General features: G+C 53.5%; 8 protein-coding genes across 8 annotated transcripts; 4 read left to right on the top strand and 4 right to left on the bottom strand.

Annotated features, from left to right (window-relative positions):
• Nucleotides 1-117: 117 nt before the first annotated feature.
• On the bottom strand, nucleotides 118-2616 carry HD553DRAFT_309061 (HMGL-like-domain-containing protein). The gene is made up of 6 exons (XM_046179632.1): nucleotides 2320-2616; nucleotides 1666-1856; nucleotides 961-1575; nucleotides 738-893; nucleotides 453-660; nucleotides 118-380 (listed from the first exon to the last, which is right to left on the bottom strand). The coding sequence occupies exons 1-6, from the start codon at nucleotides 2548-2550 to the stop codon at nucleotides 360-362; spliced, it is 1422 nt and encodes a 473-aa protein (XP_046037869.1). The 5' UTR covers nucleotides 2551-2616; the 3' UTR covers nucleotides 118-359.
• Nucleotides 2617-4522: 1906 nt separating this feature from the next.
• On the top strand, nucleotides 4523-5707 carry HD553DRAFT_309063 (uncharacterized protein). The gene is made up of 5 exons (XM_046179633.1): nucleotides 4523-4742; nucleotides 4802-5034; nucleotides 5107-5226; nucleotides 5309-5416; nucleotides 5485-5707. Exons 1-5 carry the CDS (start codon nucleotides 4583-4585, stop codon nucleotides 5575-5577), a joined length of 714 nt encoding a protein of 237 aa, XP_046037870.1. The 5' UTR covers nucleotides 4523-4582; the 3' UTR covers nucleotides 5578-5707.
• A 1279-nt stretch (nucleotides 5708-6986) lies between these two features.
• Nucleotides 6987-9658, bottom strand: HD553DRAFT_210158 (uncharacterized protein). The gene is made up of 3 exons (XM_046177155.1): nucleotides 8082-9658; nucleotides 7929-8014; nucleotides 6987-7854 (listed from the first exon to the last, which is right to left on the bottom strand). Exons 1-3 carry the CDS (start codon nucleotides 9491-9493, stop codon nucleotides 7070-7072), a joined length of 2283 nt encoding a protein of 760 aa, XP_046037871.1. The 5' UTR covers nucleotides 9494-9658; the 3' UTR covers nucleotides 6987-7069.
• A 1054-nt stretch (nucleotides 9659-10712) lies between these two features.
• Nucleotides 10713-12888, bottom strand: HD553DRAFT_210161 (GDP dissociation inhibitor-domain-containing protein). Its single transcript, XM_046177156.1, has 6 exons — nucleotides 12754-12888; nucleotides 12151-12683; nucleotides 11971-12078; nucleotides 11311-11895; nucleotides 11147-11238; nucleotides 10713-11021 (listed from the first exon to the last, which is right to left on the bottom strand). The coding sequence occupies exons 1-6, from the start codon at nucleotides 12837-12839 to the stop codon at nucleotides 10830-10832; spliced, it is 1596 nt and encodes a 531-aa protein (XP_046037872.1). The 5' UTR covers nucleotides 12840-12888; the 3' UTR covers nucleotides 10713-10829.
• Nucleotides 12889-13081: 193 nt separating this feature from the next.
• HD553DRAFT_331196 (putative negative regulation of transcription by glucose-related protein) lies at nucleotides 13082-14082 on the top strand (the record flags this gene model as incomplete). The annotated part of the gene is made up of 2 exons (XM_046182006.1): nucleotides 13082-13922; nucleotides 13948-14082. The coding sequence occupies exons 1-2, from the start codon at nucleotides 13185-13187 to the stop codon at nucleotides 14080-14082; spliced, it is 873 nt and encodes a 290-aa protein (XP_046037873.1). The 5' UTR covers nucleotides 13082-13184.
• Nucleotides 14083-14756: 674 nt separating this feature from the next.
• Nucleotides 14757-15672, bottom strand: HD553DRAFT_309068 (histone H4.1). The gene is made up of 4 exons (XM_046179634.1): nucleotides 15624-15672; nucleotides 15399-15530; nucleotides 15175-15311; nucleotides 14757-15101 (listed from the first exon to the last, which is right to left on the bottom strand). Exons 1-4 carry the CDS (start codon nucleotides 15649-15651, stop codon nucleotides 15087-15089), a joined length of 312 nt encoding a protein of 103 aa, XP_046037874.1. The 5' UTR covers nucleotides 15652-15672; the 3' UTR covers nucleotides 14757-15086.
• Nucleotides 15673-16648: 976 nt separating this feature from the next.
• HD553DRAFT_369247 (armadillo-type protein) lies at nucleotides 16649-25538 on the top strand (the record flags this gene model as incomplete). The annotated part of the gene is made up of 12 exons (XM_046184148.1): nucleotides 16649-16681; nucleotides 16758-16871; nucleotides 16938-17627; nucleotides 17686-18296; nucleotides 18361-18900; nucleotides 18977-19293; nucleotides 19351-19670; nucleotides 19739-24601; nucleotides 24665-24871; nucleotides 24949-25117; nucleotides 25183-25417; nucleotides 25483-25538. The coding sequence occupies 12 exons, from the start codon at nucleotides 16649-16651 to the stop codon at nucleotides 25523-25525; spliced, it is 8142 nt and encodes a 2713-aa protein (XP_046037875.1). The 3' UTR covers nucleotides 25526-25538.
• A 279-nt stretch (nucleotides 25539-25817) lies between these two features.
• HD553DRAFT_328443 (uncharacterized protein) lies at nucleotides 25818-26627 on the top strand (the record flags this gene model as incomplete). Its single annotated transcript, XM_046181870.1, has 4 exons — nucleotides 25818-25875; nucleotides 25944-26087; nucleotides 26154-26301; nucleotides 26369-26627. The coding sequence occupies 4 exons, from the start codon at nucleotides 25818-25820 to the stop codon at nucleotides 26625-26627; spliced, it is 609 nt and encodes a 202-aa protein (XP_046037876.1).
• Between the last annotated feature and the right edge of the window lie 2 nt (nucleotides 26628-26629).

The raw sequence follows: 26629 nt of genomic DNA on the forward strand, positions 1-26629 counted from the left end.
GCAACAACGACCTTGACCTTGTGCGCAAGGGCGTGGACCAAGCTCGAACGATTAGCTTCCGCTCGACTTGGCTGACCCTTAAGCAGGTCCATTCATGCATCGACCTGACCGATCACATCCTGAAGGATACACGTATTCAATATGATGATAGAAGACAGAACAAAAAGCCAGTAGCAAGCAGGCAAGATGGAAACAATCGACCGTTGAGCTCAGAGGAAATGAGACAGAGTCATCTAGTATGCGAGTCATCTCCCGACCGCGGCGTGTAAACCGCGTCCTCTTCGTTCCTCTTCTTTTGTAGTTTCAGGTCTTACGCCATCAGAGATAGGCGGACCGAAATGTTGTGCCCTCTCGAGCGTCTACTTGTCCTGGGGCATGTGCTGCGAGCGCGCATCATAATCTCCATCAGCCATCAAGACCGACAACACTTCTCGAAACGCTATGTGACCCACCTTGTCCAAAAGCTCCTGCAAGACCTCCTGCTCACCGACCTTCATCTGACCGCTGGTGACGGCGGTGTGGTAGATACGCAGGATTCTGTCGACATCGTCCATGCTCTGCGTCCTCGTGTCGGCCAACTCCTTGATCTTGGCGGTAGCGTCCTTGACCTGCTCATCGGTCATCTCCAACTTCAACTGCTCGGCACGGCTCTTGACGGCGCTGCGGGAGGTAAAGTCGACGTTTTTTCAGTTGACGTTCTGCCAATTTGGCTGCCAACGAGGCGAAGAGAGACTCACTTCCAACCGGTCAATCGGTGTCCGATCGAGACGTATCGGCTCATTCCAAAGTCCTCGGGCTTCAAGATCTCGTAAGTAGCCGGGTTGGCCAAGATGGCCTTGGCGTGGATACCAGCCTTGTGGGTGAAGGCGCAGAATCCAGTGATGTAGTTGTTGCTGTGGGGCGCGATTCCAATATTAGCATCGCAGACTAGAAATCCCGTTAGAAGCAAGGCATACGCACAAGGGGACGGAAATCTCGACGGCCTCGGCGACCAAGTTTTCAATCTCTCTCAGCATGGGCAAGTTGTACTTGGACTTGACGTATTCCGGGTCGGCGACCATCATCCTGGCGATCAATCCTCCCAAGGGGGTAATTCCGTTCCTCTCACCGATACCCAAGACCGAGGTGTCGATGTGAGTGGCACCGGCCTCCAAGGCGGCGTAGGCGTTGGCGATGGCACATCCGGTATCGTTGTGGAAGTGACACTCGATGTCACAGCTGACGACACCTCGGAGGGTCCTGACCAGGTCGTAGACCTGTCGAGGGTCCGCACAACCGACGGTATCGGCGACACCGACTCGGTTCAAACCGACCTTGTCGACGGTTCGGTAGATGGACAAGAGGTCGACGAGCTCGGATCGGAAAGAGTCCTCGGAAGAGAACCTGATCTCGATGCCCTTGGACTTGACAAACTCGATGACTTCGATGGCTTGCTTGGTGATCCAAGTCATGTCCTTGCCGTGGGAGTGTTCCCGGAGGAAAGACGAGGTACCGATGACGACGTCGACACCATCGACACCGGTCTCGACGGCGAGTCGGGCGTCGTCCATGTGACATCGGATGTGAGTCAAGATCCTAGTGAAGCACAGCGATTACTTGAGATCAGCCTCGCCAGTTCCCCATTCTCGACCCCCCTCAACAATGCCCCGATTCGACCCGACTCACTTGGCCTTCTTCAACCCCATGTTGCAGATAGCCTTGCAGTCCTCGAACGACTCGGGCGAAGCGGCAGGCGAGGTGAGCTCGATGTACTCGACACCAAAGTCGTCCAGCGCCTTGGCAATCTTCATCTTGGTCTCCAGGTTGAAGAACGCATTGGCGAACTGTTCACCCTCTCGGAGGGTAGATTCGATGATCTATGGGTGACGAATCAATGCGAGTCGTCGAGATGTTTTTGCATAGGGGAGGTTGATTCGGTCCGAGGTAGAGTAGGAAATATGGAGGGTTGTCGGTGGCCGGTAGAAAACGGCCGGATGACAATCGACGACGTGATGAAGAGGTGGTTTCATTATCGTCGTGGAAAAAGATGCATGCACCAAAGTTTCCGCGCCAAGCAAAATTCCACAAAATTCCACCAAGTCCGTGATCCAGGGTTTGCCCGGCAGCCGGGGAAAAAACAAGGTAAGGGTCGGATCGAAGAAGAGATCGTAGATCAGGAGAACCATGAGGGAAGGGGCAATTTGTCAAGGTAGAATGACGAAAAGAGCAAAAGAGGTCGATAGGATGGATATTCGTCAGTCCCTTCTCGCGCGCTCCACCCGAAAACTCCCTTTCCCCCGAAGTCGATCTCGTGAGGAGAGGGAAAGAAAAGCGACTCACGCTCCAGTTGCTAGTGTTGCTCAAGAAGTCCGAATACCTAGGCCCGTAAGCGTTCTTCTTCTGCTGTTGATGCACGGGCTTGGCAGCCGGGGGTAGTGTTGATGCATCCTTGGAGGAAGAGGATGTTTCGACGTTCGAGTTGCCGTTGGGCATGGGGATGTGGGGACTGTCGGTCTCGATGGCGACGGCGTTCGACTTGTCGAGAGGGATATCGTCTACGTGGGGACACATGGTGGGCAAGTGCGTATGTGTGTTTATAAGCGGTCTCTGTAGTGTGTTTTTTACGAGGTTAATGCTCGAATGGATGAGATGAGGTCGAGTTATATGATCGACCTGTTCGTCCTAGAGAGAAATCTTTTCGGCAATCGAGTCAGCAAGCAGGCAGGCAAGGGAGCCCACGGCATTGCATCACCGTGGGCTGCTGGGCTAAGACTCGTCGCCAACCATTGAGGTGCGCGCGCGGGGGCGATTTATCCGGCGAGGGATTGGGTAAGCTGGCGATCTAGCGAGGTCGAATTGCTTCCGAAGTAACGGAGGGGGTGGCGCAGATAAGGGGAAATTAAAAATCGGGCGTTTTGAGATGATGTGCTGGTTTCGACAGCTTGAAACCGACTGGCAGCTGGCGCAGAACTGCATGTCAGATTCACTTGAGATCGTGATTGCGCTGCGCATGGGTGTATCAGGCGGCTGAAGAGCTACGATATCGTACAGGAGGGTAAAGCATAGTCGATCTGATAGAGGATGATGGGTGACGCTTGATCCTGGCGACAGGACGGCATATGAATCAAAGGAAATCCACCGCTCCAAGGCAATCGTCTGGAGTGGTACCGCCGCAAGTGAGGCCTACGTACTTTTGCGTTCCTTTCATCAAGCGGAATCTCATAAACTTAAGGATTTCAGGTATAAGATCCTAGAACTCGATGAGCTTCTATCCTGCCCCCGGACAGTACCGAGCGAACGCTAATCAAATTGCTCGACTTGTCAATTCCTATTGACCTGACACGATTTCAGCTCAGATGACAGACGAACGTTCGTACCCACTTGATACTGTCCCTTCGAGCTTCAGTATGACCCCGCCCCAACAGCCAAGCTCCGACTCAGGGTCTCAAGCGACGTCTGCCTCGTTAGGGTGAGTGCCCCGACTGTCCAGACGAAACAATCAGAATGGCCAATAATGACCTTGTGCAGAGAACTCCCGGTGTGTAGAGTTCTTTCCCGGGCTACAGTCAGCGAAGATCGCCAGCGAGGCAACCGGAGAGTCTCCGGAAACTCGCCAGTGCGACATGGGGGTCACCAGAACAGGTCCATCAGTCTTCATCGTCAAGCCACGCAAACTACCATGAGCCAAGCTGCCAGTGGCAGTACTGGGAGGACGATCATATCCAACGGACCTCCCGAGTCCGCCGACGTCAATTTCAATTCGTACGATTCTTCGCAGCAACCACGATTCGGAGAGGACCCTGTCCTTGGAATCAACCCGAACTTGGACACGCTCACTCAGTCTCCCGAGGTACTGATTGCGAAAGAGATGCGTGAGAACATCTTTCATGCCTTTGCTATGTGGCTGGGTCCCAAATTCCAAGGTCAACCATTGGATGGTATGACTGCTACTCAGTGGATAGAGGGGCTGGGGGAGACCGGCCGCCAGGGTTACTGGCAGTTGTTATGTCGATTTCAAGAGGAATGCAATGGCTGGTTCCACAGTCCTATCGATCCTGATCCTCAAAACCCGGCGCCTTACGTCAAGTATACCGGTGAGCGAGGCGATAAGGAACAGACTGGAAAGACTCCATGTTACAATTGCTTTGTTCACCTGACCGAATGTCTCAGCCGGGACGACGCGCTGAACCGATCTTCCTGTTATTGCAAGAGGTTCTACGGATGGGGATTTTGATCTGTTGCATCAGTGTAACAAGAGCATCGATTCACAAGCTATACAGCTCCCACGCTCAAGATCAGTTGTAACGTTCAGCGTTTGTATATCAAGACTTTCCCAAATGAACACAACGATGGTGAACGGTTCTGATCAAGCAGAAAAGCCGGCTGTGACTCATGGCAGCCCACTAGCTTGAGACCGTGACTGACCAACTCGATTGTAGCCGACACGATCTGGAATGTCTCCTGTTCTACTTCAGCAGCACTCAAGGTGATACTCCAGACCAGCCCCTTCAGCCCATGCTCCTTACGGCTGCATGACCCTTCTAAAAGTTGTTCAAGCCATTGACGCAGAGCCTGGGATGAGACGTGACCCTTTTGCTTCCGCATGACCGACCGGTCGATGCCCGAAGCAGAATCTCGGGGTTTCCTTGAGCTTGTCATGCCTGTGAAAATCCAACTTATCAACATTATCATCCCAGGATATCACCTGCGTTCTGCCAGTGTAGTAACTCGGAGCCAAGTACACGATACTATGAGTGAAGCTGGCAAGTCCAGGACGTCACTAAATCGGTTGCTCTCGATACTGATGTTTGACGCCATGTAGACAAGACGCAAGACGAGACCGCCGCTCAAAGTTCTGAGCAACTGCAGGCAGAACCCGAGGTTGTTCAGAAGAACGAGGTCACTGCCGACAAAGAAGGAGACGAGGAAGCCGTAGGAGAAGCCGACGTCGCTGCAGCAACCGAGGTCAACGCTGCCGCGGGGGGAAAGGGAGCAGCTGAGACGACCGCCGCACATGTCGGTACCGGTGCCGAAGAAGACCCGGTCGTCGTCGATGTGAGCTGATCCGAATGAATCCAACATAATCCGATTCTGAAACGCTGACTAGGCTTCCTATTATTGTTGCAGGATGACGACGACTATGAGATACTCGATGAAGATGATGAGGATGAAGACGAAGACGAAGACGACGAAGACGAGGATGACGGCCAGCAGAACCACAAAGCTAATCTAGCTGCCTTTTACAACGTGCGTAAAGGTCCAAACCAGAAGAGTCGTTTATGACTACGTTCTGACTGAACTTGCCGAAATTCTCCTGTTATCCCCGCAGGCGAATCTCGATGATCTACCTGATGATCAAGAAGATGAATATGATGAAGATGCAGAGGAGGATGATGATGATGAGGTGGCTGAACCCGAGATGACCAAAGCTCAACCTGTGAGTCGCTACTCTACGCACGTCGGTATGTCGACTTGACTCAAAGCCGAATCTTGCCTGACATACAGGGCGTCAAACGATCGGCTCCTGAAGACGGACCCGTTGAAGAGGAAGGTCTCGAGGATGGTCCTTCTGACGCCAAAAAGACCAAGGTTGACTGAAAAGTTATTGATTTAACAAGAGAAATAAAGGAAAATGAAACGTTGTATGGAAATCAATTAAAAAGTAGAGCCGTCAGGTGGCAGCCGGCACAACATGATGCACATAGAATAGGTTCAAAATACGCACAAACGCTAAAAACGACGATCATTGTGAGCGTCTCCAAACCCGCTCACGTACCTATATTCATTGAGCACAGCAGCCAGTAGCCAAGAACTGATAGAGACATAGCAGGACGAGCTGACGCCTGTGGAACTCATCATCGAAATAGACTTTGCCAGCGCTATACCTCCGCATGACCAAGGCACCTGCCCGGGTCGATCGCTTAGATTCACCCTGATGTTGACCGGGACTGTCGTTCATGCCTATGCGAAGGCAGCTTTGTTAGTGAAAGAATCTCGAGAATGGTTCAAAGCCCCCACGAAGTACAAAGAAGGTACTGCTCCTGGCACATCTATTGACAGCCAGAAACCATGGCGATATTCATGGAGCAGGTCCGAAAAGGTCGATGCCCACTTATTTTTGTCTCACTCTCGTCATGACCCATTTGACCACGACTCCGGATCTACTAGCTCCAATATCTCTAGACCTATACCAATTTCAGTGTACAGTGAAAATAAGCAGGCCCGTATCAAGCAGGGTCTGGATTACATCTCGGACGAAGCAAGCGCAGGTCCTCACTTCTAACAGTAGCCGTACCCTGATCCCACTCTTCTCCCATCGCAGCGAATAGTCTCGTCACCGCTGTGAGCAGACACGCTCCGGTGTCTGTCATGCCATCTTTCTCCCCAATTGCCCATTCCGCCCTGTTCTCAAATGCTAGTTTCCTTTCTCAAATCTGCGTCTTGTCGCCTTGATACAGAAGCTCCCAATCGATTGTAAAACTCGAACGAGGTTTAGTACCCAGATATCCGCCGCCGAGACCAACATAGATGACAATAAGGTAAATCTGTACCGCATCTATCTCAGTCCAATTGTGCCCGCTATCAGTCACGAGGTCAGTGGATTGATCAACTCGTCGTTCCGTCCACCAAATGGCTTTCTTTATTGGAATGTGATTGTCCCGACTACGGCAAGGTGCTGTTCTTGTTTGGTCTGGCCAACCTACATCATCGCCAAAAGGAAGGCGATACAAGTGCTTCTGTCGCGTCTCTTGGGGCGGCAAAGAGCCCTGTCGAGGTCACCAAGCCAGATGGGGAAGGTGAAGAAGGTTTAAGAAACCATCAGTTCTATATCGCTATGAACGATATCGATCCAGGCCAATTCATTCGTTCTCGGAGGATATTACTGCGTATCACGCCTCCTTTCATTATCATACAACCATTTGAGATCCCGACGATAACCCAAGAACCAAATTGCGGCAGCCGGTGCTGCTCACACAGTACACGCGATCCATGATGATACCCTTATCGTCCCTAATTTCGCCTCTGCGAAGCGCAGCATCCGAGATGCTTCGCCCCTTTGCGGTTTCATTCCCATCTTCGTATAGCTAGCTCATCGTCCATCCCCAACCTCGATATGCGCCCAAGATCCCCTCGTCCCCGTCTTGACCAATTTCTCCCCCGCTAATACCGGCAAGCCATTATTCCCGGCTGATCCGTTGACAGCGTGATTATTCCCAATAAGACCATGGCCGTGATGATTGCCAGCAGAGTCGACATGCGCCTGGGATTTGCTGTGATTCCCAGTTCCCGTCACGCGTCGAGCTTGTTCGGCTACCCCGACGAGCAGATCGAGAGGCGAGAATCCTCCCTTTTTATGACCACCGACGGTGGGGGTCTGGGTTTGCGTCGGCGGGGGTTGTGGATGGTGATTCGGGTGATAGTGGGGTTGTGACTGTTGCGGTTCCTGATAGCGATGCTGCTGGTGCTGTTGAGGTTCTGGCACAGTGCCAGACGAACCGTTCGAACGGCTATACCCACGCTTCCGAAACTCGGCCTCGTCATCGTCCGACATGGCCATGGCCATATCATCCTGCACATCCATGTCCATCCGCATCGTCTCATCATCGTCATTGTAATTCTCCTTGTCCGTGTTGCCCCCCACAAGGTCGGTCGTTGAGGACGAAGCCGTCTCAGGACCTCGACCGCCAGCCACGTTCACGCCGGATGCCGTCTCGTCCGGGTAAGACATGGCTTCCGAATACGAGGTGGACAATGTCGATCGTCGTTTCTGCGGCCGAGCTTGATTTGATGGGTTTGGCATCTGGGTCATTCCCGGATCTAATCGTCCCCCTGCCACCCGGACGGCCTGTTCCAAGTTTTGGATATAGTTGATCGCTACGAGCATGTTCACAGGGCGGTCAGCTGCGGGGATCTTGACAGAATGCATACCGATCGGGTTGCAGGCTCACCTTTCTGCAAGATGGCAGCCTTGGAATCGGCCGCAGTCGTTTCTGGCAAGATGCTCCTCAATGTCGCAAATCCACCATTGATACTCCTAATCAAGCCGAACATCACCGATGAGCGCTCAAAACATCTTGACAACTCGCAAGACCTCGACTCACTCTCGCCTCCTCTGCTCGCACTGCAGATGTGCCAAACGTCTCACCGCACTCGGATCCAGGTCCTTTGCGTCCTTGACATCGCCCTCGGACAGACCTTCCAACTGTTCGTCTGCATCGTCCTTGATCTCGGTCATCATCAATACGCCCTTGGGCTTGTTCGCATCGCTCCCACTCCTCTTTTTTCTCGTCGTCGCCGCTCGGAACAGACGTTCGATGTTTCCTCTCTTCGCTGTGACCGGGGCAGGGGAGACGGTCTGTGATATCGATTCTGCCGTGGGAAGATCCTGTCCTTGCACTTGCCCTTGTGCCGTCTGATGCGATTGAGAGTCATTGCCCGATCTCGATGTGAACATTCCGTTCAGACCGCCACTGGGAAAGAACGAATGATGTGGTCGCAAGAACCCTGATGACTCGCCTGGCAACGAGCTCGAACTGATGTGCCTCTCTAGTCTAGGGAACTCGTTGCCCCTAGCGCTCGCAGGTCCCGTCAGCGGCGTCTTGTTCGCTCGTGGTGGAGAATACGCAAAGCTTGGTCGGAGGTTGCTCAATCCAGATGGAGAGGGCAAGAGGAGGGAGGAGGTTGATGGTGTTGCCGAATGCGAGTATGGCGAGGTGATCATGCTGGAGACGGATTGGGAATGTGGTCGACCTGTCCGCTGCGGTCCGGTGACTCGACCACCTTCTTCCCGGAGATAGTTCGAATTCGACTCGCTGTGATTGTGATTGCTACTGCTGCCTCCGGGACTCGACGGTGCGAATCCGTGCCTCAATGGTGGGAGATTGATCAACCCATCGTCTCGTCCAGCCTGGCCGGGGGAGTACAACCCTGATCTTCTTCTCGATCTGGCCCCATGTCCTTCTTCACTCTCCTGGATCTCTCTGACAGAGACGAGATTAGGACTACTCCCACCCGACCCCGAAGGTGACCGTTCGTGTCCAAGACCCGGCAACCCGAACCTGGAGATCGCATCCTCCCTGCCGCCGTACTCCCCGTTGGCAAAGATCGATGGCAACCTGCCTTCCTTTCCCTGCTCGACGTCCTTTCCGTCGCTCGCAATCGATAACCTCGCCATGGCGCTATAGCTATAATTCGCCATACCCTGGTGGTGCCCTTGAGGGCTCGTCGAGAGCGTCGCGGCAGAGTTCAGGGGCTCCAGCTTGGCCCGCACTGATTCGTCCCCCGCGGCAGCAGCAGTGGTATGGTGATGGTGGTTCACGTTGGGGGAAGAGAAGAACCTGAAGAATGGTTCCCTTTGTGGCTGTCGATTCTGCGATTGATGTCCTTGTTGCTGATTATACGCCGCATTCCTCTGCTCCTGGTCTCTCGCTATACCAGTATTATCGTCATTCCCTCCTTGCCGTCGCTGCTGATCCTTGCGATGATCATGTGATGTCCTGCTCCTGTCCTGCATCTTTGTACCAGCCGCCTAGAAAAGTGTCGACAGGGTCCGACCTCGGGTGCCCGTGGGGCGTCGTTCCAAGCGAAAATACGTCGGGGATTGAGGGGAAACAGCGTCTCTGGTCCGGACGAGAGAGACTAGTGAGTGTTGACGACGACGACGACGTCGGTGGTTTGGTGGAATGTCTTGCGGCAAAGATATAGGGAGGGTGAGTGTGTGGGGGACAATGCCGCTGGCGAGGAGGAGCCAAAGGAGGGACAAGGTGGGGGAAGGTGGGTTGTAGGGAGCTCGGTTGCGGACAATTACTTGTATCGCCTCGACGACAATCTAACGATCAACAGCTATGATGGCAGCACCACGACTACCCAGAATATCAGAAACAACATCGTTGCATATTGTTGATCATCCATGTCGTCGTACAGTACACGATGCCACATCCCCACTCGGCATTGCGATGCGACGCAGAGAGATACGATACGGAGCAGCTGGTCGGTCGATCCGGGTGAGGGCAGCATTTACGCCGGTGCCCGTGAGATGCTTGTCCACCTGCTCGCTGCTCGAGCCGCCTGGCCGCCAAGTGATGTACAGACTCCGATCACTCCGCCTTCACGAGAAGCAGCGAGAATGTACGAGCACGAGCGTTCTCATGTGACACAGATAGCGACAAATCCCTTTCGGTAGGGGTAGGGTCCGCTCAGCTGATCAGGCCCTTGCGAAGAGGAACCTCGTGCGCCTCGTTTTACGGCGGATCACTTGCACCGTGTCCACTTCCTTCGACGCCCACAAACACACGCAACGAGGGATCAATTGTGCGATCGTCTTTGGGCCAGCCACCCTCTCACGCTCTCGCTGCTCATCCCGAGTTTTGACCGACACAGACATGTGAATAGGGGCATGTGGACGGGGATGTGCGATGTGCGTGAGGTCGCCAGTAGCGACCGAGATTGGTCATTTCACTAGGCTCGAAAGGCCTTTCGAGCAACTTTGTCGGGAAAATATCAAACCGCCGACTTCGCAGATCCAACGGACACCTCTTGGCCGCAAGGTTGTGAACACGAATCCCGTACACCGTATTACCGAAATCGCGAAAGTCGCAGCTCAGCAAGTCGTATGAAATCGTCCGAGGTCCTTCCTGTTACCCCACATTGGAGCGGAGCGGGACCGCATCTGTTCAACGAGCCATATCGGCGGTACGCGGGGTCTCGGAACAGGTCGCGGAATCTTCGGTCCGAACTTGTTTCGAGGCGACAAGCGACCACAAACGAGCAGCGTCGACGTTTTTGCAAGTCGTGTTTGGATATTCCCCGGCGGCCAAGCGATTCTCGCCTCGACGGCCCGCTACAACTCTTCATCTTCGCCACCCTCGCCCTCTTCTCGCTTGGTGATCATCTCGACGCCCAGATCGTCCAGCACGGCCTGAGCGAGCTCTGCCTCGAGGTCCATCCCTTCCAACCACTCGGACCCGCTCGAAACTGCCCCACCAGCACGGAGCCTGGTCCGGACCGTGTCGTCCAGGCTGATGAGCCGACCTGTACTTGCACTCGCACTTGCCGACCCGGCGGGCCGGTCGGTCAGATCGTAAGGCGATTCGTCTTCGTAACATGCGATGAAGAGCGGTCTCGCGGGGACAGCGGGGATCTGGTCGGTCCCGTTCGTCGGTAGTGCTGTCGATGTCGGCGTAACAAAGAGCCGGTCTAGTAAGGCTTTGGCTGGATTGGTTTCGCCGATCCTTGTGGGAGTCGAAATGTACACAACATCTGCATAGGCATCACCGTTTAGCTGCGTCGACGCTCCGATAAGGATCATAAGACCCAGTTCATGGCACTCACATTCGCCCTCTGGACAACTACCAGTCCCGCTGCCCATGAACAAGATCCGCGATACCTCCTGGCCTTTCTCCTGATCTTCCGGTGGTGGTGCGACGAGGACAAGCACGTCATTCCCTGCTACTTCATCTTCGTCCTCTTGTTCCTCTGTCTGTTGAGCACCATCTCGCCCCGACGAAAATGCCGATCTGACCATGGGCGGAAGACCAGAGACGATGGCCACACAATTCGACCGTCTCGGTTCTGACTCCTCGATCTTTCGCCTCGAACCACGACCATCGCCGCTCGCATCTAGCAACCCAGCTTGCTTCAACGCCTTGTCCGTTCCGATCAGACGTTTCCCCCTCAAAGCCCCCTCTTGCGCTTCGATCTGTATCTCGACCCCTTCCTCCGTCTGCTTGCCCGATTTGATCCGGGCCATGTCTCCCAAGATATAAGTACCCCCATACACTGCGCAACTCCGACAGAAACCCTGGACGATCTCCCCGATCCCGCCGAATTGGGCAACGAGGAAGGAAGAGGTGGGCGAGTAGCGGGAGAGAGAGCGGAGGTACCGTTGCATGCGGAGGAGGGTGACCAAGGCTGGTTCTGGTCACGATCAAACGGATAGATTTGATTGGAACATTAGCGACGGCCTGAACTTTATAGGCCGACAACTCTCACCTTTTCCCGTTGTGCAGTGTGCGATACCGAATGCGATATCCCGGGCCATCGCAAGGGGTAGATCGAAGGCTTGTTGTAGATACGGCACGAAAGGCATATCAATCTTGTCTACCCATCACATGAACCATTATCTTGTCAGCCTATGTCTCGAGACCTTTCTATCTAGGGCTAGACACTCACCCTTCAATAAGGCATCATCGATCGCCTTGGTCTCGTCCAAGTTGGCGACGAACATCAACATCTTCATCAACTTTCGCTTCTCCATCAAGCTCAGCGTCTTGTCCTTGAACACCTGTCCTTTTGAGCTCGGCACCTTCTTGATATCGCTCGCAAATTCTTCACCTCGGTTCGTGCTCGTTCCCGCACCAGTACTCGTCGAGGGTTGCCACAGCCCGATCCCGTCGACGACCCTGAACCCGATATACCCACTGACCCCGCTCGAGATGAGCGTATCAATGAGTTTTCCTCTGGCAGGCAAGATGGCCGGATAGAGCGAGATGGCGTATTGTCGACCTCGACTACCTGTCTCCACATCCTGTTGGAAACTACCTCCCGCTGCTGCGGATGAGCCTGCAGGGTATTCGTAAGACGAGTTTTCGAGGTCGGGAAGGTGCGCGACGAGCTCCGGGATGGTCAACGACGAGTGTCTGGGTCCTCCATAAGTCGGAAAAGGGTCGATGTGCAAGACCTTCTGGGATGCCTTGGCTAGAGATCTGCAAGTGGACACCGGTGTGTTCAGCTTCGAATGTCAACATTTCATATTTCTTGGGTCGATGAGCTCACGCCGCAATGATGCTTTCGGCCAAACCCGTACCAAGTACGATGGTGTCGAAATCGTCCGGATTTGGTTCTTGTTGGTCGGTCGACATGATGGGCGGTCTTGACAAAGTATACTGATAATTGATGGAAGCCTCGCTATCTCCGGGTGGCATTCAAGGTATCGATGAGGGTTCCTGTCAGCTGGTATATCTGGTGTTATCGCCAACTTTACTACGAGTTGGTCGCTCGAGGGGAAAGGGCGACGCGCAACGACGACGATGACGAGTCCTAGAAAGCTGGCTGTATAGCTGGGTTAGCCATTCGCAACCTATTATGCACAACCCAACTTACTCTTAGTACTCTTATGAATCTACTTTGACCTGGAACTGACCATAACATCACACGGCATAAACAAGTACTTTCCATTCCCTCCCTCTGCTCCCTGCTCGTACAATATGCGTCGTGGCGTCGGGATCTCTGGCCTCTCCAGGCAATCAGCCTCTACCGCACAATACGCCAGCCTGTCGAATACCATCTCTACCCAACAGATCACCGACCTTAAAGCTCAACTAGAATCCTTCCGAACGGCCTTGATCACCTTTTCCAAGGCCCATAATGCGGATATCAAGAAGGATCCGGCGTTGAGGCATCAGTTTCAGAAGATGTGTGCTGCCATCGGGGTGGACCCGTTGGTCGGTGGTGGAGCGAGAGGTCAGGGAAAGACTGGACTGTCGTTATCCTGGGGTGACATGTTGGGGATGAGCGATTGGACGTACGAGCTCGCCGTTCAGGTCGTAGACGTTTGCGTATCCAATCGGGACAGGAACGGAGGGATGATGGAGATGAACGACCTCCTCAAAAAGCTACATCGGCTGCGGGACGAGCCCGAAGGAACCCTTTCCCCAGAGGATATCGGGAGGGCGATCAAGATCTTGAAACCCCTAGGTGCGGGGTACGAGATCGTCCAGGTCTCTCATCAATCTTACGTCCGATCCGTAGCGTCGGAGTTGGATACGGATCAAGCCACTTTATTGGGTTGCGCTGGCGAACGAGCTGGCCGGCTCAGAGAGCGTGAGATGATGGCGCTACTCGGATGGAATGATATCAGGACGAGGAGCGCGTTTGATGCGATGGTCAAGCGGGACGGATTAGCATGGGTCGATGAGCAGGCAGAGGGCGGGATGGAGATCTGGGTACCTTCGACGATGACATGGGAAGAGGCTTCGTGAGAGGGACCACGATGGCTTTCCTGTGGCATCGCTTGCGATGTCGAGTGCGACCGCGTGCGACGGAGCCGTCTGCTCTGCCGGTTTCGACGAGGATTATTCCCAACCCCAAGCACAATACACCTAGATCCGACACTCCTGACGAGACTCGCCAAACAACGCTATCCGTCGTGAGGAATGATCGCGAGCACGCCGGGATCCTCCTACAACAACCCGTTCTAAGAACCGACACTGCGGACGGCCTTGAGCCAGGCAGGCCCTGTGACTGCTAATGGCACTACATGCGATGTCATGCAAATCCAGACGATGCGTACCAAGACGGACCGGCCGAAGCCGACTTGGCAAACGAGATCGACCATTCCTTGTAAAATCCGACCAGCCTCATCTGTCGACTGCGCCCACACCGCCAGTTTCTGGTTGACTGGTACGATTGATCGGCCGAGGAGCGGGTGTAGATGAACGGGGTGTTCTACAGCTATAGGGCTGCTTGGTACATCGATCTGATCTCGATTGTAAACGCTCGATACGTCGGGTGTTACCGCTTGTAACCATGATTCCAGCATTCTAGCCCCAGATCATGATTACATATAGGCGAGCTATACTCCGCACTAATATCAGTCGAGGAATCCTCATATTAGTAGTATGTATCAGTCGATGATGAACATCAAGTCTCGGCCCATGTTATAGCTTGGGCCAAATATTCTCAAGACGAGGGACGATTTCGAAAGGGGTGATTGACCTGTGTCACCCTTATACGAAGAAAGCGGCTAGCAAAGGGACATAATCACCGAGAACTGGTTATCTTCAGATCATCTCATTCATCGAGAGAGAAGTAACTACTACAATCCTTGTCAAAAAGCGAAAGGGGGAGAACTCCAAGCGAGCGATACAAGAATACTCTTATCGCCTCGACAGACACCGTCGATCCAGCTCCGAGACGGGTGGTAGGTCCTCACGATCCAGATTGGCCAAATCCGAACACAAAGATCCCGTGCCGAAGAAAGAAGAGGCGGAGCGACGAGAGCAGGAAAAGAGATTGCAAGGCGTGCGGGTGGGTAGGAGCGAAAAGCGAATATCGAAGCGTGATGGTGGAGAAGTTGGTGAGGACTCTTGGTTGGTAAGAGACTATGCTTAGTTTCCGAAACCCTGTTGTTGGAAGCGGAAGAAGAGGGTCAGCTGCGTGTCGCAAGACGGAAGGGAGCGAAGAGGATATGCTTACGTAGAGGGTCCTTCCCTGCCTCTTCAAAGCGTAGACGACGTCCAACGAGGTGACGGTCTTCCTCTTGGCGTGCTCGGTGTAGGTAACGGCATCACGGATGGTTCCCTCGAGGAAGGTCTTCAAGACTCCTCGGGTCTCTATTGATTTGAGAACGAAACGAGAGGCCGAAGGATCATCAGCTCGAATGTCATCGGCGAATTGGGATCGGTGGCGAAGAGACTAACCCTCGTAAATGAGACCAGAGATACGCTTGACACCACCTCGACGAGCGAGACGCCTGATGGCGGGCTTGGTGATTCCCTGGATGTTGTCTCGCAGAACCTTCCTGTGTCGCTTAGCGCCTCCCTTTCCAAGACCTATCGTATTGATGATGAGGATCCAGGTCGAGCGAATCAGTCGTCGTAATCGAGAAGAGGCTGTTCGTGACCGTTGTTCCTGTGTAGACTCACCCTTTCCACCTTTACCTCGACCGGACATGTTGTTGAAAAGTTGTTGAGAGTGGTGGTGGGGAGGAGAAGAGTAGTGGAGAGGCTTTGCCTTGGTTGCTTGATGGAGAAAGAGAGGGAAGTGACGATTGAAGAGGAATGACATTCGATTCGGTCTGGATCGACTATATACTCGGCCAGAGTCGAGGATCCAGCCTCGGTCGACGCGGTCGAGCCCAGGGGTGACGCGTTGGACCGTAGGAGTCGCGTCCGTCATTTCGCATAAACGAGATCTACGGAAATATGCGTTTCACGTGTGTTCGCAACTCTCACGTCTCACGTGACTCGATCTCGCTAATCAGCTTGGGGCTGCGAGTGAATATTCCAACAGGTTGCAGGTTGACGTGGCATAACCGGGATACCAATTGTCAGCCGCTTCGGCGTTGTCCGTTACTACTAAATGACTGGCTTTGGTCTCTCGACTCGCGACTCGTGCCAATCTCTCAGGGAGCCTCTTCAGTCGATTAGTTGACTTCACATCTACGCCACCAGCTTCGATCGTGGATCAGAGCAGCTCTGCCACCACGTTACTATGCTTGTAGCAGCGGTTCGAATGTGCATGCAATCCGTGTGCAGATAGTCGCGCAGTCAGGCCCTCAGCAAACAGTCAGGATCTGGCGCATAACGTCTGAGCAAGAGCACTGTATCAACCTCGCTGGCAGTCTGTCTTGCCTTCTCCCTGCGTCTCGACTGTCAGGCGGCAGGCGGTAGTCACTTAGCCGGTCGCCCAGTAGCCTATGTCATAGCGTCGATAATCTGCCCAGAGTCAGCCAGCCCGGATGTAATTTTCGGTGGCTAATATAGACATCACGTGACCAGTAATCAGGTTCCTTACCGGGCGATTTCTCGATTTCGGCGCTCACAAGCGATTTTGACGCTCAAAGTTCATGTCCAAACGTTCAAATCTCGTGACGGATCAAGCTGTTAATCTAGTCAATTCGCAACAGTCCTTCTTCAACGCTAGATCTGTCGTAGTTCTCCACCTCAAGATGGCTGAAGAGCGGCCGGCCAAGAGGTTCAGAGTGAGTACCGGCAGTCGGGTTAGCTAGCTAGCTTTCGTAACTTGGGGACTAAACCTTGCCTTGCACCGTTTCTTAGTATGAGACCTACAACAAACAGCTCGGCCACCTGAAGATCGACACGGGCAAGAGCAAAGGACTGAACTGGGATGATGTACAAGAAGCAGCGAAGGAGGATGACTTGGCGCAGACGGTAAGTCTGCCGTGGACGTACAGAGGTATATGCATTGGAAAGGCTGACATGTTCGCCTCCACAAAGGTCACCCCCCTCGGCACAGCTCTCGAAGATCTCGCCTTGCTTTATTTGACATTACCATACCAAGCCTTCACCAAGAAGATCATTCCTCTCACCCGGTCACTCCCTCTCATCCTGCATCACATCCCTCAGCTACAACAACACTTTCACGAATTCTTCACCGAGATAACGAGCCAATCGACTACGCAGAATTCTGGTCTAGATGGAGTGCTCCTGCTTTACGAAAAGTTCTTCGAGACGGTCCTCGACGAAGGTGTTGGCTGCGCCGAACAAGCTGTCGAGGACTTGTTCAGGATCGGAGCTGTCAACGGTCTCGAGGCGGTCTTGATAGAAAAGACCTACTCCACGGCCTCACAGGTGTTCAAGCTCCTCTCTTCTGCCCTCTTGACGGCCGATAGCAAAGCCACCAAGACGAATTCGACCAAGTCACTGAAGAGGAAGAAGAAGGCTGCTGCCCAGGTCGAGACTGTCTCGCCCGAAGCTCGGTTGGAGGGTATCTGGAAAACATGCAAGGCATACCTCAGCAAACAGATGAAGCCGCACGTCCGCAATTGTGCGGCCAAGGTGTGGGCAGTTCTGTTGAGGCGGGCAAGGGGACAACCTATGCGGAACATGGTGGTGGTCATGGTCAAGGACCTAGACGATGAAGACGCAGTCGAAGGTCTGGCGGCGGCTCTCAGCGAGGGCCTGAAGGTGAGCATCAGACGTGATAGGAATGTAACAAGTTATGCTGACCACGCTGTCTGCACAGGGAGCACCTCATTTGCTGCATTCGAGAGCACCACAGATCTACACGCATCTCGTCCTTCACCTGCTGCAGATCGATCAACCGGCTCCTCTCCTTCGCGTACTCGTTCTTCTGACGACATCGCTCATCCACCACGGATCAGCTACCGCGATGCAACCGATTCATGAGTTCATCCTCAAGCTGTTGAAAGCTCCAATCACGGCATCACCCATGGAAGACGTTTCTACTGATGAGACTACCTTGCCAGCCTCGCTCACTGTGGCCCAGATGGAACTCGTGCTTCGTCTTTCTGCGACACTCTTGGGTGTGCGCAAAGGTCAGAGGTTGCCGACATCCAGCAACGAGAAGACGACGACCCTACAGACCTACATGATAGCCATGCAAGGGCTCACCCCGCATGTTGCCACCGGTGCCGGTTTCAAACGAGAATACCTGAAAGCCTTGACTGGCGCGCTTGTTGCGGGAAAAGTCAAGGACTGGCTGTCGCCTGGGATCAGCTTGATCAAAGCGACTTGGCAGGTCTTGGATGTCTCGGACAGATTAGCTTGGGTGCGAGTCCTCGTCAGAGTCGGGTGGAAGGGAATCGAGCAATTCATCCTTGCCGACATTGCCAGGTTCGTCTACACATTTCACTGTTCTCGAGTATTGCATACTGACGATCTTGAAGTCAATATTCAGGACTTGTACGGAAGCCCTGGACTCCCACCGCTCGGAAGCTCTCGGTGTCCTTGCGCTTCTTGCAGACCAGGGCTACCTTGACGGGGGTCTCGTCAACGTCGAAGGTGGCCAGTGGAAGACCCGTCTCGGCAGGCTTACCGGGGATCTTTTGAGCGACTGGGACGGCCGAAAAGCAGATCTCTCTAACAGCGACATCAGATCTGCTTGCAAGTTGCTCAAATTGTGCACGAAGCTCGACAGGAGTGCAAACGACTTTCTTCCAGCTTTGACCCGCTTTTTGAGTGGCATGCGTGAACGACTCTGTCTGCTGTCAGAGACAGAAGCCAAAGCGGAATACGCTGCTGCCGCGTACAACCGTGGTTATCTTTTGAGCTGCGGGCTCAAGGCGCTCGGCGAGCTCGTCAGCGCGGGAGTTCAAGGAGCCGAATCGGCTGCGAAGCAGGTCATTGGCGACGTCAACGAGCTGATGCGGGCTTGGAGCTGGTCGCGAGGTATTGTCTCGGGTGTCGGAAGACTGGCAGAGACAGCGCTACCTAAGCGGTAAGTCGGGAACCATACGCCAAGGACCAATGTTACGCTTTGGCTGAGCTGCTAGCCCTTTATGTCACTCCCGTAGATCTCCCCTGGAAACCATTGTCTCTTCTATTGCCGGACGTTTGCAATCGGACGACCCAGAAATTCGTACTGGTGCACTCCGTATCCTTGTTACTGGAAAATTCCCCGCTCTGCGCACCCTCGATGGGGAGATCGCAGACTCGGACGAGAACAATGTCTTCGCGTGTGGTATCCAGATTGAAGAGGCAGGAATGTCGCTGCAGAACGTCAGGGAGAGAACGACAAAGATTAGGAAGATTGGACTTGTGCTGCGTAGTCTCGATATACCTGATGCGGAATATGCTTGGTTGATCGAAGCCATCATACGATATCTGTTCAGTAAGCCTTTATTATTACCTTGTTTTAGGATGTATGCTGAACGTCGGTCTCACTTAGGTCAATTGAAGGTCAACTTCAGACCCCTGTACAGCGATACCCTCGAGGTTCTCGGCGAGATTGGCAAGCGTTATCCGGAAATCCTCTGGTCGATCGCCATGGCAGAAATCAACAAGTGCCACGCTGGTGAACTCGCCAGTCTCATCTCTGTGCCAAAACCTGATTGGGCTACCGAAGATGGGGAAGCGGAGGCTTCGACATCGACGGAGGCCAACTTGGATAAATCATTCCTCTGTCCAAACGCTACCAAGCTCTATCAAGCCACCAACCGGGAATTGTCGATGCAAGCAACGCAATCTACCGATGTCGAGGCAATCGATGTATGTTCACAAACAGCAGTAAGGGAAGTACGGTATGCTCACTTTTGTTACGACGATATCAATATCAGGACCAGGTTAACGATGCTCGATTAGACATTGTCAACTACGAAGCTCAGGTGCTCGACTTATTGGGAAAGCTACCTTCTCTCACCGAGAAACACGGAAGAGAGATTGTGCCAATATTTCTCAACGTCAGCAACTTCGATGACGAGGATGACGGCGAAGATCTCAACGAGGGCAAGCAAGCGAGCGGATTGGTTCTTGGACGTCGCGCACGTCAGCAGAGACTGTCGAATTACCTTTCGCTCTTCTCCCACTTCGGCAATCCTAAAGCGCTTTACCGAACGGATGACATCCTCGCCGCCTATCTGGACATCCTCAGCAAGGGTGAAAATCCTCTCCAAAACCTCGCCCTCACGTGTCTACTGACCTACAAGCATTCCTACATCGTACCTTATGAGGACAACTTGCGTGGCTTGCTAACTGAGTCCAAATTTCGGGATGAATTGACAAAGTTCCCCTTGGGCCAGAACACCGAGGCTATCAACCCGGATCACCGTGCGAACCTACTTCCGGTCGTGACACGGATACTCTTTGGCATCATGATCTCCAAAAAGGGACGCCACAGCTCAAACCAAGGTCCCGCGGCCCGGAAGAACGCAATTCTGGCTGCATTGGGCAACTGCTCGGGCCGCGACTTTGCCACACTCGTCGAGCTGATGCTAAGGTCGTTCCCGCTTTGGATCCGTGATACAGCCCTGGACCCGACCGGCGAGGATATATCATCCAGCGATTTGGATGCGGTTCGAGGTCGGACTCAGATCGGATTTCTCAGTCTGCTCGGTGACGTCCTCAAGCACCTGTCCACGCAAATCCTGGACTTTTGGCCTACGCTTCTGTCTTCGGCGCTGGCATTGACATACCACGCGCAGAGACACATCTCTCACGAGGTTGCAGAGGTCCAAGACCAGAACGAGGAAGAAGACGAAGACCAAGAGGATAACGGTTCAGGCGGACTGCCGGTTCGAACCATCCGGAATGCCGGATTGCGAAGACTGTCAGCCTTCTTCAAGGCGCCTTCGGAGTTCGACTTTGCGCCCTACATGCCATACCTTTTCAAGCGCGTCATCTCGCCGCGTCTCGCTCTACTGCCACAAGAGAACACCCAAGCGCCATCCGCTATCATGGAAATCTTCTCGTCCTGGTCGCAACGACCCGAGATGTATGACTTTCTCGTCATTTATGATGACAGGGTACTGTCACAGCTCTTTGCATGTATCGGCCAGCCTAAGGTCAAGCCGGTCGTCATCGGACATGTTTTGGACGTTGTCGACCGATTGCTAGCCGCTGCTGAAGAAGACGTCGAGGGTGGAAGGATGGCCGATACCTTCCTTAAGCCTTACATGTCTGGCCTCTTGGACAATCTACTCGCCTGCATGGCCAACATCAGTAAAGTCAACCTCAGCCGAGATGACGTGACTCGGCGACAGATCGGGGTCCTGCCACGTATCAGTGCCTTTGCTCAACCTGGTGAACAGGCCCGCAAATTGGTCACGTTGTTAGTGCCGATTCTGCGAAAACCTGCCAAGCAGGTGTCGGAACGGGTCAAGGCGGACATCCTTGCGACTCTCGGAACAGTCTTACAAAAGGTGCCCGAATTTCAGGATGCTCAATCCGAGTTCTATCGCACCAACTTCAACATCGTGTCGACGCTCTTCCGCTCACTGCATTCCCGCGCAGCCAGGCAAAACTTGGTGCTGGTTTTGCAAAGCTTTGTGGAGGCGGATCCGAAGTTGAGCGTGGTGACTGATGTGATTGCGGGGCTGAACGCCTTTTCGACCAAGAGGGTCGAAGAGCCCGATTTCGATCGCCGTCTTCAGGCTTTCCAAACCTTGCACGAGATGGACCATTCAAGCTTGGGACACCGTTACTGGCAACCCCTCCTTCACAACTCGCTCTTTTACCTACAAGACCCGGAGGAGTTGACCATCAGATCCAACGCTGGTGAAGCCATCAAGCATTTCGTCAGCACTTTCAGCTCAACAGATCCCGATCAGGCCATCGAGAACACGATTATGAATCTCGTGCTTCCAGGTCTCAAGGACGTTCTACGTTCTCGACACGAGCTGGTCAGAGCTGAAGCCGTCTTGGTGATCGCTCACATGGTTGAACACTGTCGAGGTCTGGAGGTCTTTGACGAGATGCGACCTTTGCTGGCTGAAGGAGACATTGAAGCAAGCTTTTTCACCAACGTGTACCATCTGCAGACACATCGACGAACCCGAGCTTTCAGGCGATTGACCGATCACGTCGCTACCGGAACGATCAGGGACGCTACTGTCTACGGTCTATTCATGCCTATCCTCGGACACGTGTTGAGTGGCGCAAGTGACAAGACCGATCATACTCTCATCAATGAAGCCATCACCACGATCGGAAAGCTCGCTCGTGACTTGGGTTGGTCCAAATACCACGCCTGCGTGCTCAACTATCTGAGGCTTGGTACCGTCAAGAGCTCTTTGCAGAGGTATTACGTGAGGGCAATCACTGCTCTGTTGGACAACTTCCATTTCGATATGCAGCAGCGCACAGTGGATACAGCCGCAGCCGAGCAAGACGTCGAGCAGGATGAAGAAGACCAGCAACCCCAAATCGACCTTGCCGCTAGGGAGTCTGCAAAGATTGCCGACTACGTTACAGGAAAACTACTTCCAACCCTCATCCGATTCGTCGAACAAAAAGACGAAACGGAGGATTCGGTACGAATCCCCGTGGCGCTTGGCGTCGTGAAGGTTGCCATGGCTTTGCCAGAAGAGACACGAGATCAAGAGATAGGCAGGGTCGTTACTGTCTTGAGTCAGATCCTGCGAAGCAAAGATCAGGACACTCGGGATCTAGTCAAGGATACGATCTGCAAGATCGCTCTGACCTTGGGTCCTGACTGGCTCTCGCGCATAGTCAAGGAGTTACGCGCCAGTTTGCAACGAGGTCCACAACTGCACGTTCTAGCTGTCGTCACTCATGCCATATTGGCCTTCGTCACGACGGAGGCCGCTGAACTATTCAGCAGTCTCGATGACTCAATCCCCGACGTCGTTGCAATCTCGGCCGAGGTCATCTGGGGACAGTCCGGTCAGGATGTTGTGGCAGATGGCTTCAAAACCAAGATGCGTGAAGTCAGGGGTGCTAGCTCTCGAGGCTACGACAGCTTCCAACTTGTTTCGCGACTGGTATCCCCGACTCGGGTCAACCAGATTCTTGTCCCGCTCAAGAACATCATGCGAGAAACCTCGGCCGTCAAGCCCATGCAGCAGCTTGACGAGGCGCTTCATAGGATAGCCAGTGGATTGAACAGCAATCCGCTTCTCGGTCCTGTCGAGATGCTTCGCCTTTGTTATACCCTCATCAGCTCTAGTGCAGAGTTTCTGCGTCCCGCCAAGGCTGGAAAGGACCAGGAAGTCACCGCCAAGGAGGATTACCGCGTTCACATGAAGCGCAAGCTGGTTACCAATGAGGATCACTATACTGAGAACTCGCAAAAGTTTGTAGGCTTTGGCTTGGACCTCTTCGTGACGGCCTTCCGTCGGGGCAGATTCGACTTCGCCGACGCCGAGATCCTTGGCCGCTTGTCTCCCTTGGTGAACGCCGTCGGCAACGCGCTCTACTCGAAATCAGACTTCGTGTTAGGGTTAGCACTCAAAGCGTCCGCGGCGATCACTAAAACTCCCGTCAAGGCGGTCGATGATGCTGTCCCGGCCATGATCGTCCAGATCATCGCTGTCATCCGTCGGTATGGAGGATCTGCCTCTTCGGAGGTTGCGCAAACCGCCATTCGAAGTCTTGCTGTTATCATCCGAGATTGCAAGGCTGCGATGGTCAAGGAGAAGCAGTTGGCCTACCTCGTCGAGATCATTGGCCCCGACTTGGACGAGCACGAGACTCAGGCTCCGGCCTTTGCCCTGTTGCGGGCCATTCTCTCCAAGCGATTCGTCGTCCCCGAGATTTACGATCTGATGGAGAAGGTCGCTTCCGTTATGGTTACAAGTCAATCGGTCACGGTACAAGAACTGTGTCGATCTGCCATGTTGCAATTCATGCTGGATTATCCCCAAGGCAAGGGCAGGCTCAAGAGCACGATGCAGTTCCTGGCTTCCAACCTCAGCTACGTCTACGAAAGCGGGCGAGTGTCGGTCATGGAGCTATTGTCACACTGCTTTGCCAAGTTCTCGGACGAACTGGTGACGGCGTATTCGGACCTGTTCTTCCTCGCATTGGTCATTGTCATCGCGAACGACGATTCCGAAAAGTGCCGAGCGATGGCAGGCGAGCTTCTGAAAAAGCTGATCGAGCGCTACGACGCTGATCAGATGCAAAAGTTGGTACAGACCATCGGGAAATGGACAGCTCAAAGGGAGGAGGATACGGCTCTGGCCAGGTCAGGCGCTGTCATTGCCGCGCTGGCCATGCAAAGCGGCAATGCAGAATTGCAACCTCATCTTGATGTCGTTGTGGACGACCTAAACAACATCCTGATCTCGTCCGCCGATTCGCTTCAAGAAGCCGAGATGCAGGAGCAAATCTCCGCCTTTGACGCGGTCGATCTGGACTACGCCTTACCGTACCAAACGTTGAACACTTTGTCCATCTTGGCGGAACGTCATGCCGATGCTAGCAAGCACATCGCTTGGAACTCGGTCGTACCCCTCCTGATCTTCCCGCATGACTGGGTGCGTTTGGCCGCGGCCAAACTGCTGGTCTTCCGGTTCAACCAAGAGCAGACCCGTGACGCAGGACAAGATCATGAGGTAGCCAGGAAGTGTTGTCTGATTCTCGCGAGTGGGGCGGACCAAGGCGCTGCTAGGAGGATTCCGAACAACAAACTCTGCGGTCAGATTGTCAGATTGCTGTTCACCATCGGCAAGACCTGGATCGTGAGTTACCATGATCGGCTTATATGACATACAAATGAAACTCACGACTGGCCTGGCTTACAGGACGGCTTTGTGCCTGATGCCGAGAGCCGACAAGACGACCCAGAGTCCGATGCATCTGATGACGAGGATGATAATGCCGAAGAAACCGCATTGACGGAGGGATCTTCTCGTCAAAACGGATTGTCTTGGCTGATGTCCAGGTTATCATTCATCGCTCGACGCCTGATAATCAAGAAGCCTTCGGCTGCGGAATTGATAGCACAGCCTGTGAGTATGGGCGCGTTTCGTTGCCGTCAGGCTGAGTCACAAGGCTAAATCGTGCTTGCAAACGTCGACATACCTAGGTTAAATGGACACCACCTCTCACAGCTGTGTTCCAGACGTTCGCTGCCCTCATCGACCACATGTCGAAGGAGAGAGTTAAGTCTTATCTGAAACACGTCTGCGAGCCAATGTACCGAGTGCTCGACGAGAGCGGTGGCTTGGTGACTCGACCAGGTGATGTCGAATTGGGTGCGTTCTGCTGTCTGGATGTCAGATATATCTGCTTGTGCTGATGAAGACTGGCTGTATTGCAGACAATCTCAACATGCTTGTCACGGAGATCAGGGACCTTGTATCACAAAAGGTCGGGGTGACGGCCTTCTCTCGCACATGGGAAGGCATCCGATCGCGTACCGTCGACAAGCGGGCCCAGCGAAGGATGGACGCAAACGAAAGGATGGTCAGGGAACCTCAGCTGGAAGCCTCTCGACGTGCTAAGCGTGCTGGAATGAAGGTCGATCACAAGAAGAAGAAGCAGAGAGCATTTGCGTGAGTCCATAAAGCTCGTCGTCCTTTCCCTGGCGAAAACTAACCGTCTCACCACATCGATACAGTGACGCCAAGGCGAGAGAGCGGCCGACGAAGAGGCGCAACTGATAAACGACCGCTTGCGACAAGACGGACTATCTATTATAATCCCGCTGTTTGATTTCACCTGTACCAACATACCATGTAATTGATTCGCAGGGAATACCAATCTTGCTATTCATGATTATTCTATTATCGTGATGTTCGCAACTGCAGCCCTGAACGGTTTCATCGCGAACTGATGACGCGTACAGGCCCGCCCAACGTGAGAAACAGCTGACTTGAATACAAGCTGGGTAGTTGTACACTCTTGATTCGCCCATCCCCTGCTTCTGCAACCACACATCAATACAATCTCATCATGGATATCTTATCGGACGAGATCGAGTCAATCCTGTTCATCGGAAAGCGTGTGCTGGGTGAGCGTTGACCTCAATTAAGAAAGCCCTTGCCTTTGAGATCCTCAACTTTCCGTTCTGATATATAGTCTACCGGGTACAGCCAAGGACGTCGAACGAAGGTTATAAAGCAGCAGAATGGAACTCTGAGCAAGGCCTGCTCTGGCAAGGACGTATGAGGGTCTTGGAAAAGGGCAAGACGTGCGAGATCCGATTAGAAGATGGCAACACTGGTAGGCCTCCTTTGATGCTGCCAGGTGCGGTTTGGATACGAAACTTATGCGTACGCCACGAAACAGGGGAGCTCTTTGCCTCGACGTTATACTCTCCTTCGAATAACTCGGTCGAGCCGGTCCTCGATTCGTCCAGATACTTTGTGCTACGTGTGGAAGGCGACGGAGGGAAGAAAGCGTATATTGGAGTTGGATTTGAAGAAAGGGGTGATGCGTAAGTGGAGGTAATCATAGGAGACCTACCTATCCTTTCCGCTAATGATAGACGGTGTTCGTAATAGCTTCGACTTCAATGTTGCTTTGCAGTCCCACTCCAAGCATCTCTCCAATCCCAACGCTTCCGCCGAACCCGACAAGCCGCCTGCACCTACCAAAGACTTTTCGCTGAAGGAGGGTCAGACTTTCAGCATCAAGATCCCGGGGAGAGAAGGCAGGAAGAGACAAGAGGAGGCCTCTGGTGGCCTGATGGGATTAGGTGCCGGAGGAGCGACGAGCGGTGGAATCCCGTTCCTACCTCCACCTCCTGGCAAGAAGCGATAGGC

The sequence above is a fragment of the Filobasidium floriforme genome, assembly GCF_021052385.1.
Source record: "Filobasidium floriforme strain CBS 6241 chromosome Unknown HD553scaffold_7, whole genome shotgun sequence".
Classification (NCBI taxonomy): domain Eukaryota; kingdom Fungi; phylum Basidiomycota; class Tremellomycetes; order Filobasidiales; family Filobasidiaceae; genus Filobasidium; species Filobasidium floriforme.